The sequence below is a fragment of the Mixophyes fleayi genome, chromosome 5 (assembly GCF_038048845.1).
Source record: "Mixophyes fleayi isolate aMixFle1 chromosome 5, aMixFle1.hap1, whole genome shotgun sequence".
NCBI lineage: Eukaryota > Metazoa > Chordata > Amphibia > Anura > Limnodynastidae > Mixophyes > Mixophyes fleayi.
Genome location: NC_134406.1, coordinates 217,876,783 through 217,889,708, shown reverse-complemented (window position 1 = coordinate 217,889,708; position 12,926 = coordinate 217,876,783). Strand labels below are relative to the sequence as shown.

At 37.2% G+C, this 12,926-nt stretch overlaps 1 protein-coding gene across 1 annotated transcript in view; it reads right to left on the bottom strand.

Moving 5' to 3' along the window:
• Positions 1-7: 7 nt before the first annotated feature.
• MEP1B (meprin A subunit beta) overlaps positions 8-12,926 on the bottom strand; it is a 35,425-nt gene continuing 22,506 nt past the window's right edge. Inside the window, exons 12-14 of the mRNA XM_075214414.1 lie at positions 7,612-7,795; positions 4,304-4,484; positions 8-160 (exon numbers count right to left, since the gene is read on the bottom strand). Coding sequence (XP_075070515.1) covers positions 8-160; positions 4,304-4,484; positions 7,612-7,795 — 518 coding nt within the window. The remainder of the gene's footprint in view (positions 161-4,303; positions 4,485-7,611; positions 7,796-12,926) is intronic.

Genomic DNA, 12,926 nt, shown 5'->3' with positions numbered 1-12,926 from the left:
CATCTTGTTAGATGGTTGCGGTTGCAGTCCATTTGGGGTCATATATGAGGGTGCTCACCCCGCATCTGTGGTATCTTTGTTCTGAACTGTATTCACTGTTTGGATGTAGCTCAACCATGACTTCAGAAGAAGTCCAAGTCCCACATGGATTTAGGGAATGCTGGATGGAACATGGGTGCAAGACCGTAAGACATGGAAAGTCTTTCCCCTTACGTTTTCTTTAAGTGCTCTTGTGTACTGTTAGTGCTCATTGATCAAGTACTATCTGCAGTGCTGGCTGAGATGTGTTCATGAGACCAGCTCAGCATAAATGCTCTTCAGGTGCCATGTTCACGATCTGCATCCCATACACAAGTCTCTTAATCTGTCCTATAATGTTTTTCCCATGGTGGACAACCCTTAAATATTTATCATTTTTGGTACTGATAAACTGAGTTTTTAGAAACTGTGTAATGAGCCCATCCTCCTCTTTTATTGACAATATAGTGGAATTTAGGATGATTAATCTGGTAAAGAAATGTAATCTTTGTGCCAACATTTGCCCAAGAGCACTGTTTAAGCCTTTATTTAACTCCCTACTCCAAAATGAGTCATTTTTGTTTTATACCAGGAAGACAAGCTATGGGCAATACGAATGTTATACCATGTTTACTCCCACCAATGTACCAACACTAGTACTTAATGCTGCAGAGGCATTGGACAGCATAAACTGGCTTTTCATGAAATTAAGGTGATATCTTGCTCGTCCCTCAATCTGTGGCCTCAGTTTGCGCATTACTACACACAAGCGCATCAATGTCTTATTACAAAATCAATACATCTTAAACTGAGGCCTTTACCTTTAAATGTTCTTCCATCAATGCAGGATATACTTGGAAGTAAATTTCCATTTGCTTGGAAGTCTGATCCCATTATATATTTGGGGATATTACCACAATAAAAAAAAAAATCTCTTCTAGACTATTTTTTCATATAAAAATACAGTGAAACAAACACTCGGCAAATTGACCCCTTATGAAATCTTAGATCACATTGGATCTCTTAAAATGACGATCCTACCCATATTCCTTTTATTTATTAAAAATTGCATGGTTTGAAATTTCCCCAGTATGGCCAAACAATCACTCGAATATTAGAATAGCAATAATCCAGCAATGGTACTTTTTTATTTTTTGGGATAAATTTACTTTAATAGTCATAACATTCTTCTCCCCATTACTCCCTATCCAATTAAAACTCTAATCAAAGACCTTTCACTAACATTCTGGCATAAACACAGGATTTATAAAATGAGTTTTTTCTTGAAAATCGGTTACATTATTCTTAGGGTTTTACAACTGTTGTATAACATTACAAATCTTCAAGACTTCTACAATAAGATGTATTTAAAAAAAACAACAACCCAAACATTCCACCAGTCTCTACAATCAACTTTTTGAGAATCTCACTGTTAAAACTATTTCTCTATACTGAAATAGTGGGAAACAGAAGTGGACCTTGGGCTAGATTTACTAAGCTGCGTGTTTGAAAAAGTGGGGATGTTGCCTATAGCAACCAATCAGATTCTAGCTGTCATTTTGTAGAAGGTACTAAATAAATGATAGATAGAATCTGATTGGTTGCTATAGGCAACATCCCCACTTTTTCAAACCCGCAGCTTAGTAAATCTAGCCCCTTGAGTTATCCACTAATCCATGGTTGGTTCTCTTTAGAAATATAACGTAAGTCTCCCCGTGTGGAAAATTAATTGAAATGGTTTTTAAACATGGTATTTAAATACGTCACAAAATGTACTCCTCTTACTACAATTTATATAGGAGAAATTTTAGCAATATAGGTTCTCTATCCCATATTTTATGGTACTGGTTGAAATTCAAACCACTGTGGAAATGTAGATTTCAACAAACCTTAATAAATTTGCATCTGTTCCAATAACCTTTTGCCACAAAATATTTACCTCGTCAATCAGAGCCTTTATATTTGGACATTACTCATTCATAGCTAATCCAAGCATTCTGTGTTTACCAAAAGTATTCAATAATTTGTACAATATACAGTATACATGATGGACAAAATTATTGTGATAGTAGCCGACAACTATCTAGTCTAATCGAATGCAAGTAAATGAGTCACAGCTGTAATGTTCAGTGTTTCTGTATATTTAGTGCACCGTGACTCGTACACATCCTGTTGTGTTCTATTTTATTATACAAGTGGAACAAAAAATTACTTATTCCATTCTCTTTGATTTTACATGTTTTAACAGTTTCTGAAGTATTTGCATATATGTTGTTCTCCACTAAACAAACTTGCATTTAGAAACTGTAATGCACTGTACACAAACTGTTCTCAAGAAATCTTTTTCAGTGTTTGCTTTCTGCTAGTCTGTGTATTTAATAAGCATTAATCTGTTTGTTTGTTTTTTACTCATTAACCTTGGTATAGTCCATTATCTCTAGAAGAAGCAGAAGTGACAGTATTGTGATTCAGATCTTCCATCTTGATTTGTGCAGAAAGTTCAAAATGTAGTTTTTGTGCTGAATGGTTCAAAATATAGTTTTCTGAAATAAATAATGTGAATGTTGGTTTAACTGGAAATAGATTTGTTCATCTTAGAAATAACTGTTAATTTCATAATTCTTCAAAATTTGCTGTAATTTCTATAACATTTTCCATGGTGCAGGTCCATGCCTCCCACTTGTCCTAATTTAGGTCCCGATTTGAGATCCTGCCATTCTGACTGGGATTTGGGAGGTATGTCCCTGCTCACCTGCCATTCTTGCATGTGGCAATTTACAGGTCTTTTAGGTAAAGGAAGAGCTGTTGGGAGCAGCTCAGAGATTTGACAGCGCTAGACACGCCCCCGGGGGGTTGGCATGCCGCAACTTGGCATTGCTAAGTGCCCTTTTTGTGCCACATAGTTTGCTCTGGCTTGGACCAGGGCCAATGTTGTGCTGGTTATGAGGTAAGCAGGTGTGTTCTGGGAATGTACTGTATATACATTTCTGCAGGACCTTCTGACTATTCCTATACCCTCCAACACTTTTTAGGTAATGGGTGTGACTATTTTGTATTTATGAATTAACTCCTTATAAACTACTGTATACTAAATGTGTATAGAAATGTAACTATAGAAAAATAGAATGTTGCTTGTGATATGTTTAATTGTGTGGAGGGCTACATACAAGTTGAGCAAATGGGCAATAGGAAAGGAAGCAGTTGTGTTGTGAGATAAAGTTTGCATGTTTGACATATTTGAAGTATTTATCGTGATCTGCATTATATATTGTAGATTCTGTAATTATTGTAACTAGTTTCTATTTCAATATTATAAATGGTTATGCAGGAATTAAATATTTTATCCATAAAGTCCCAAAAACTAGAAAGATCTCAAAAAAACCTGCTGCTCTTCAGTGATGTCATGTACACAGAAAAAAAATCACCAAGTGCCTCATCCTTCAGTCACTGTGAAGAGCACTGCTAAACCATTTAATTAGGAGAGGAAGGCAAGTGGCAGTGTGGGCAAATGCATGTCAATCTAATATAGTAATAATATAATCTAATATATTGTAGGCATGTTTCTTAAAATGACAGAAATTGGTTTTTACAGAGGAGGCTTTTCAAAGTATTCAATATTTATATATGCTTTTCTTAATCTTAGATAGCTATACTAGATCAGGACCAGAGGCGGCTGTTCTGTTCCACAGTCCTGCTGCCATCCTTAGTCTGTGCATGGGTGCTTCTGCAAGGTCATCAAGTAACTATGACAATGTGCTCTGCATTATATGTTAGCCACTAGAGAACTGGGTCTGTCTTGTATGCTAGTCACCAGAATGGGCTGTGCATATGGTATTGGGTATGATGGTCATGATTAGTATAATATGTGGCATTACTGTGATCAGGGGTGGATCTAGACTTTATGTTTAGGTGGGGCGATTTTGCATAATCACGCCCCTCCTTTGCTCTGATTGGCTGGCCTGTGTTAAACCCCGCCTTCCACCCGCGATTGGCCCCGCACCCTCCCGTTGTGATTGCTGGCTGGGACCACTCTGATTGGCTGGCCCACATTTAGCTCCACCCCCCGCTCGCGCTTAGCCCAGCCCCTCCCATTTTGATTGGCGGCTGGGACCTAGCTTTTTGCTGCTAGGGGGGGCGCGAATGCCCCGATCGCCCCCTCCCTCCCTGGATCCGCCACTGACTGTGATATGAGAAACCATTGGGTATAAAATGGTGAAAGGGTGCAAACATTTTACCAACTTGCATTGCCTCTGTACCATATACTAGATATACATTTTATACTTACTGGATCCTTGCCAGTTTTCTTGCTGCGCTTTTTCACACAGTATACACTAACAAGTGTAACTATTAACATGACGACAAATATGGTTAAGGAAGAGGAAAGTGCAATCACAAGTGTATCGTTGCTGTTAACTTTGGTTTGACATCTTTCTCCAACATACCACAAATCTTTAGTAATTTTGCACCTAAGTAAAGAGAGTATCTGTTAAATGAATTCAAAGTGCATATAGGACCTATATAGGCAATGTTGTATCTAGTTTTACAGGATTATCTTTACTCTTGCTCATTCTTGTATAAGGATTGTTCAGAACAGTGGTGAGCAACGTAATATTTTTTTTCATAGGCCTCACAAATGTCTGCATATCACCTTTATGGATGAGCTACACATCATAAAATTAAGGGTACAACAATGTAGTGGTCACTCCGTCCAAGCAGTAGGTTAAACTACTTAGGCTGACAATAAGTTGTCGCTACCCAATTACATATTAACCTACCAGACGGTGCAACCGCACTTTGGCAATTCTGTGATATACACATCAGAAGGAGGAGGATCATAAAAGAGAGATTAAGCTGGTGTTGATGCTGCATGTGGTACACCACCCGTTTATACCTTATTGAGGCTTCAGAAGGATCTAATTTACTATACAAGACAGAATACAGATACAAATCTATTCAAAGGTTTAGTGACGTTTACAGTTTACAATATTTTTGTTCTACAAATCAATAACCTAAATTAAACATTACATACTGAAGACATTAGGCCTGGATTGTTTTGTACACCATTACATGCAAACATAATTATTTCTTTATACTTATACTTTATTGAAATATAATACACATTAAAGTTTGTGCATGTCTTTAAGGTGGCTTAAAAGTCTGTAGTCTGTCATTTAAAGAAAACAGTGCAAGTCAAAGTATACAAGCATTGAGCATCCCTATGTACCATGTAATAAAATAGTGATTTATTGAACTGTTGTCATACACTGTGCAGGAGGTAACCCTTTATCACAACATTTCTGAACCCAGATGTGTGTGGGGGGGGGGGGGGGGGTGGTGGTAAGTGTGGTCAATAGGTGATTATAACATAAATATTGTGATCCTAATATATTTGTGAAATAAAGGGGTAGTATAGGTTCATGACAGTATCAATGAGTAGAATAGGTGATTAGTTGTTTTTATGTCATAATTGAATGGAATTCTAGTTTTACAATGAAGGCAGTAGGAGAAGTGGCAGTATGACTTCCCACTGTATGCATTACACTCTAATAACACCTACCTATAGGAGTGTTACAATCACAATTGGAATTTTCTACACAAACTATATCACAAATTACACCTAAGACCGTATTCATGAGCGCTGAATAGTCTTTCAATTATATTTCTCTACAGGAGTGTGGTTAACGTCCTATTTTAGCATCTCATATGGCGCACCATATCTCCCACCAGTATAGGTTACCATATATTACTTACTTTCAAAATTTACTAGTATATTAACTATTTTCCATGTGTTTATATTGTATTTTCAAGGGTTTTTACTTGGATGCTTATAGTATACACACACCTAAAGCTGGGTGACACTAATGCAAAGCGCAGACTTCAGAAACACAATATTTTCACAAGCCGCATAAGGCATCAATAAAAAGATATTCAACGGTGTCGTTACTATGCTGTTTGGGTACAAGATTGTAATTGGTGTTTTTTTTGTTTCCATTACAGGGGCCCTTTCACTCCTTGAAGCCCAAAAGCTATTGCTTCATTGGCCTTACACTTAGATGGCCCTTATTGGACACTGAAATTGTTATCCTAAGCATATAGCAATATTATCTCCATCACCACTTAAGGAATTGCCGAAGCAAACATTTCTATATGACCTCACACATGTCTATTATACACCAAGGGGTAGATTTACTAAGCTGCGGGTTTGAAAAAGTGGGGATGTTGCCTATAGCAACCAATCAGATTCTAGCTTTCATTTATTTAGTACCTTCTACAAAATGACAGCTAGAATCTGATTGGTTGCTATAGCCAACAGCCCCACTTTTTCAAACCCGCAGCTTAGTAAATCTAGCCCCAAGTGTTATAAGGCTTTCATCAATTCCCATGTTTTCACCTTTTTCATGAACATGAACGAAATGAAATGAACTGAACATGCTCATTTTTTGTTCCTTTTAAATATAATTGAGTCAATCTGGTATCACTTGTCATGCATCTTGTTGGAACAACAGTGCAGTGGTTATTATCATGGCCTGAGGTTTTTATTGTAAGTAAATGGCTAAGGCAGTGGATTCCAAACTTTCTCAGTTCGAGGTACCCTTAGGGTCTCCATACATTTTTCAAGGCACCCCTAAGACATAATAATTACCAAGTAGTCCCCCACATTGCTTACCACTGGCCCTGGCCACGTCGCACAGTTTGGGAACCACTGGGCTAAGGGTTCTTTTTGGAATATCAAATGCCACAGGTTTCACATTTTTTTTCCAATCTGCCTTTGTTCAAAGTCAGTGTTCTCCATTGAGTCAATCACACTTATAAAATGTAACAATTATTGTTTTTTAAGCTACAGGCAAAATGTTTTCATGAATCTGCCATATGAAAATGAAGCCCAACAAATTCAGAGAGTGTTTCTTGAGTGTCTCAAATTGTTGAGCATCCAACAATTTCCATAATGTCAGCCATTGATGTCTAGTAATTTTGTAAGAAATTTTCCTTTTCCCACAGCTAAAATGATTTGGTTGACCTGAATGAGATTGCAGTAATAAAACCAAGAATGCTCCAATGGATATTATTAAAATTGCCTTTTTGACCTACTCCAATATTTACTCTTGAATAAGTTTTTTTTATATCAAGATTACAAGACAGAACACAGTAGTGTGAATGTTATTCATAAGATGCATAATACAGTCCTCTATAAGTTGCATTTTCTCTTTCATTTAAACAGGACAGCCCTCACCACCGTATTCTTAAAGAAGAACCAGCAGGTACATATGCAGTTTCACCTCTCTCTCTGACCTGGGGAGGAGGTTGGATGTCTCCTGAGAGACACTACAAATGATGACCAGTAAGTTGTATGTTTTGTATGTGTGTGGGACATAAGGTCTTTCACAGTAGAGCGGGTGTTCCTGTGTGTTTAGTGCCAGACAGGCAAGATCTTTTATGTTTTGAATATGGTTAATAAAAGCTAGCTGTGGCTACTCAAACAAAACAATTGATTGGTGTGATATTCTAGACTGGTCTGTCTGAAGTAAGATCATATGACACTAACTGAATAATTATATATATTGTACAGAAAGACATAAAATGATTCAAGTTTACCTGCAAACAGGTGCATTATCTTCAACAATGCAGACGCCCTCATTTTCACATTTATAAGCTGCACAGTGACTTGTCCCTGGCTTAACTGTTGTCTCTGGCTCAGCTGTTGCATTTGGCTTAGCTGTTGAATTTGGTGTTTCAGTGGTTGGAGGTATTGGCTGAGTTGTATTTAGATGAGTAATATCTGGGTAAATAAAAAAGCAGTAGTAGTAGATCAGTTAGGCCACATACCCACTGGTGGTTAACATGCTTTTTTTAATGCTAGCGAAAACTCATGTCTAATACATTTAAAAAACACTTGTGAGTATGAGCCCTTACAGTTTAATTGTATGCAATTTTCACAATTTATGAAGTGAAATGTGCTGCTGTATATAAATAAAACACATGATTTACTGTGCCTAGTCTTTTCGAGTTTTTTTAGGAAGATCTCAACTAACAATTTCTTAAAATTCCTGTTTGTCAGGAAACAGTTGAGAATATGTGAAGGAAGGTCTATCATTTGGGGAAATATCTCCTGAAGAAAGTAGTATGAGACGGTATAGAGAATGTAAAGGAGAGTGAGAATGATATTTATTTGACACAGAGGTGGTCCTGAAACATATGATTTAAGAACCAGCAGGTGATGGGGCAATAGAGAATTGAAGAATGAGGGTCTAATGTGTAAATCAAACTGAGGTCAGGGAGAAAGAGAGTTTGAGAATAGAGGAAAAAAAGTGAAAAGGAGGGGATTTATTATATGATGAGTATAGGAGCCGATGGCTAATGAAGAGACGTTCCATACGTAGGTGATCCCAAAGAAACAATTAGGAGTAAATTTATCAAGCTGCAGGTTTGACAATGTGGAGATGTTGCCTATAGCAACCAATCAGATTCTAGCTGTCATTTTGTAGAATGTACTAAATAAATAACTAGAATCTGATTGGTTGCTATCACCAACATCTACACTTTTTCAAACCTGCAGCTTTATAAATTTACCCCTTAGTGTTTGTAGACCATTTTTTAATAGCCACATTACTTTTTTATAACGTTATCGCTTAGATCGTATTATCATTGCTCATACCATTGCCCCTGCCAATATATCCTAACATGTCAATTTTTCTCTAGTAAAAATTGTGTAAGGACATCACTGATGTGTGCAATGTTTCAATCTGCTCTTTAAGTGTTTATTAATTCATTCTTTTTTTATGACTATGTGTGTTTTTTTTTTTTTATTTGTTTTTTTTAATAAGCTAATTGTTTTAAAATCTATATACCGTTTGCGGCTCTCGTTTTTTTTGCCATATGTTTTTCCTTAATGTATTTTTGCTGGCTTTTAGATAGCTGTTCATGGAGTTATGTGGATTCTTGATTAATTTGGCCTATAAATAACAGAGAGAGAGTCCTTTCAACCTAAGTCTAGGTTAGCACTTCTGCCTTACAGCACTGGGGTCGTGAGTTCAATTCCGAAAACAATGGCCTTATCTGTGAGTTTGTATGTTCTTCCCGTGTTTGCGTGGGTTCCCTCCGGGTGCTCCGGTTTCCTCCCACACTCCAAAAAACATACTGGTAGGTTAATTGGCTGCAAATAAAATTGACCCTAGTCTGTCTGTCTCTCTGTCTCTGTCTGTGTGTGTGTTAGGGAATTTAAACTGTAAGCCCCAATGGGGCAGAGACTGATGTGAGTGAGTTCTCTGTACAGCGCTGCGGAATTAGTGGCGCTATATAAATAAATGATAATGATGATGTGTTTCTAAAGAGTGTTTGACTAGGAGCAGAAGACATTTTTTTAATCAGTCTTCATCTCCTGCTCATCTGGATATGCTCAATTTTGAAGTAGTGAATAGAACAATTTTTAGCCAAAGATAATTAGAATATTCTCAGTAATACAGATTATTTCAAGAGTATAGTGTCCTGGTTTGTTACCTATCAAATGAAACAAAGTTCATTGATCTAGCTTATTTTTTCAATTACTGATCGGCTTCATTAGGAGGTGTCGAGTATTAGAAGGGGTGGGGCTTATAGGTGAGACTGCAGCGAGATATTTGCAAAAGGTAAGCAACAACTGTGACAAAGCTTCCTCTTGTCCGATGACCGGTCAGGCCTGGAGGTAAATGTATCGAGCTGCGATTTATTTTTTTCCCAGCAATTTGAAATTGAAGCAAATCGCTAGAGATCACCGGCGATTATATGTGCAAAGTCCTCATATGTATTAACCTGTGATTTTTGACATTCCAAAGTCCAATCTCTGGAGATTTGTGTTGATTTTTAAAACACCTATCCCACCCGTATTTTAGTCAAACTCACTGGAGATTAAACAGAAACTTGCCCGAGATTTAGCAGGAAATAAAATTCATGTTGTTAGAGCTATCTGGCCAATGTTAACATAACTGGAGACACAAGACAAGTGTTATTTTTGAGGGTAATCATGATTGTTTAGAGGGGCAAAAATGATTATTTTCTTATGGGGCCAAATTACTTTAATAATATATTAGTGGGCCAAATGTCTTTAATGATTATATGTATGGGATTTTTTTATTTTATTATATTAAAGTGGCTTACTGTTTCATTACAAGTGGGGCGATAATTTCTAGTGTGGGAACACTTAATATTTCCAGATGGGGACTCCATTTAAAGTACATACTTGTGGCACTACAAGTGGCAGCATGCACATGAGCACAAGTTTCAATAAACTCGCACTTAAATACATAGGCGAATTTAAACTTGTCAGAGAAAATCACTGTAAATGCCTGGTATATAATAAGCACAGTATGCTATTTGGTGGACATTTATAAAATCTGCTATTCCAGTTTTTATAACTGTAGACTATTATTCATTTCATTTCCTGCTGCTCTATTTTTGTTCAAGTTTTCCCCCATGGAGAGCCAATGTTTCTACATGACTTACCCTTCATAAAACGATGCTCCTTCCACTCATTATATTGGTATCTAAATTATATTTGTAAGTCATATATTAACAATACTTTTTATATAGCTTACCAACTATAGGTTTTAAAAGCACCAAATGAAAAAAAAAATTTAACCTATCTGTGACTGGATCACTCATAAATAACTTATGGTATCAATTTATTTAAGGGAAATAGCGCAGGGCGCACACTTATACAATTGCCAATGCACTTATTTTTTGTATTGTATATATTCTGAGATAGGAAATCGTTATTTCTGAGACCAGGGTAGAAACTGTTTTTTTCCTGTTTTCACCTTACTAAAGGATATACCTTATTTCTGATGCATATATCTGATACAATAGGCCTTTTTGGATGGAGGTCTTGTGTGTATTGGGATGTATTTAGTATTTAGTGTCACTGTTTAGGATTTGTAAGGTTGCTAGTGGAAACCTCCAATTAGGCATATGTGCAAGGGAGTCTGATAGCAGTAAGTGTTAACGAAGTTTTGTGATTAAGTGTTATGCCTGCTCTGGCCGAAGGCCCAGCAGGGGGTCGTTACTTTGTGGCCTTTTGCCCAGAGTGAATTTCATAGATAAGTGTAAATTTTGTTAGCCTTGAAATGCATGTAAATCTATGTTTTGGGAAGCAGGGTACATCCTGATACTAAAAATAGACTATTTCTGAACTGTATAAAAGCTGTGTGAGCTGTGTGAGCATGTAATGTGTTCTTCTGATTTCAACAGCTGACTTGATCACTGATACCTCTAATCAGTGAGAGCAAATAAGCATCTTGCTTCAAGACCTGCTTGAAAACATCTTCAATATTGCTGTATTCCTGTGATCTACAGATTAAATGTAATCCGTTCACCGGCTGTCTGAGGTTTGGACCCAAGCTTTTCCAGTACCACCGCTCTGCCCGCTAACCCAGCAGCCCTGGTCAGTGTGATAGGCATGGGGGGGATCCATCCACAGCATTTCTGATCCATAGTAAGAGGTCAGGAGTACCAGCCCAGGTACACTAGCAACGAGATACGCTAGCAGCGTCATTTACCCAGAAGAAATCCGGTACTGGATGCCGGTAAGGTGTCCAGTGGTGGCAGCTCATATAAGCCCCTCTTACTGCGGCAAGAGGTCGCAATTGGGATAATGAAAGGGAACGGTGGCAAAGTAAGCCCAGCCGGTTCCCAGCAACAACAGACATGGGGGCATAGGCAGTCCATTCTGTCACCCTATCTTATGACATGTAAATGTCAGTTCTTTGTATATTGTGCATTGAGTTCATTTAATAGATCCATTAACTTTTGCCTTCAAATAATTTACACATGTAATGCGGGTTGCAATCTTTCAGCACTATATCATGCCCATTGACATGTACTATACTTAACTGTGATTCAACGTATAAACATTTTCCAGTTTAAACAGTTGCATAGTGGCAAATATATTCACTAACAGGATTACCAATATGTAACCTAAGTTGTTTTGTGCTGACTGCTAGTCAGACCAAAGTACAACACAGTTTGTACAATCCAATTGATTTCAGAAGCTCCGCTGAGGTTATTTCATAGAAGCAATGATATGACAATGAACATTCAGCGTAAAACCAAGGACAGAAGGAGGAGTTGTCAGATTCCTTAGGTTTCCAAGATAAGTTGTTCCCTTTTGAGAAGTCTACCTACTAGATTAGCATATTGCAAACCAAAAGTAAAATTGTAAAGGTATGGAATAATTCAATGTTTTTTGACAATATATCTATGAATCCTTACGTTAACCCCTTTGTGGCATAGCTGTGCTGGGCAACAGTGGGGGAAAAAACGTTTTTAGGTCTAACTGTGAAAAATCTCTCTCCCTCTCGCAATAGATTCAATGCAAATTGGATTGAATAGTAATTAGTACAGCAGGTTCTATTACATCCATTTGACATGAATCTTTTAGTAGCATGTTGAATAGGAGGCCAGATTCCTGTCTGCCTTACATTCAAGGGCACTTTGTACCCTGCATAGATATCATATTGACATAATTTCTTGTTATTGCTTATATATAATGTCAGCTTGCCATATATACAAAAAAAAACTGTAGTATCTGATGGTAGCCATTTCTCTTCTGAAATGCTGGGTAGATATTACATATCCATGAAAAGCCTGTAAAACTTCCCACTGAGCCTGTGCCAGTATTAAAGTGTAATATATCCTTTAACCAATAGGATGGCTCACCCATCATCTAATTTACATTATGAATGGCTAGAGGCACCAGACGTAGCAGGAGGGCAAACTTTTGTTGCTGAGTTTCTCTAGAATGGTGTGTTTATGTTAAAAACTGTACATTGATATCATGTTTTACACTTACTAAGATATATCTGTCAGATCAATGTAACAGAAATACTTTGACCACTGAGCTACTCCCTTCTGTAACATAGTATTACTTTTGTGCTTTT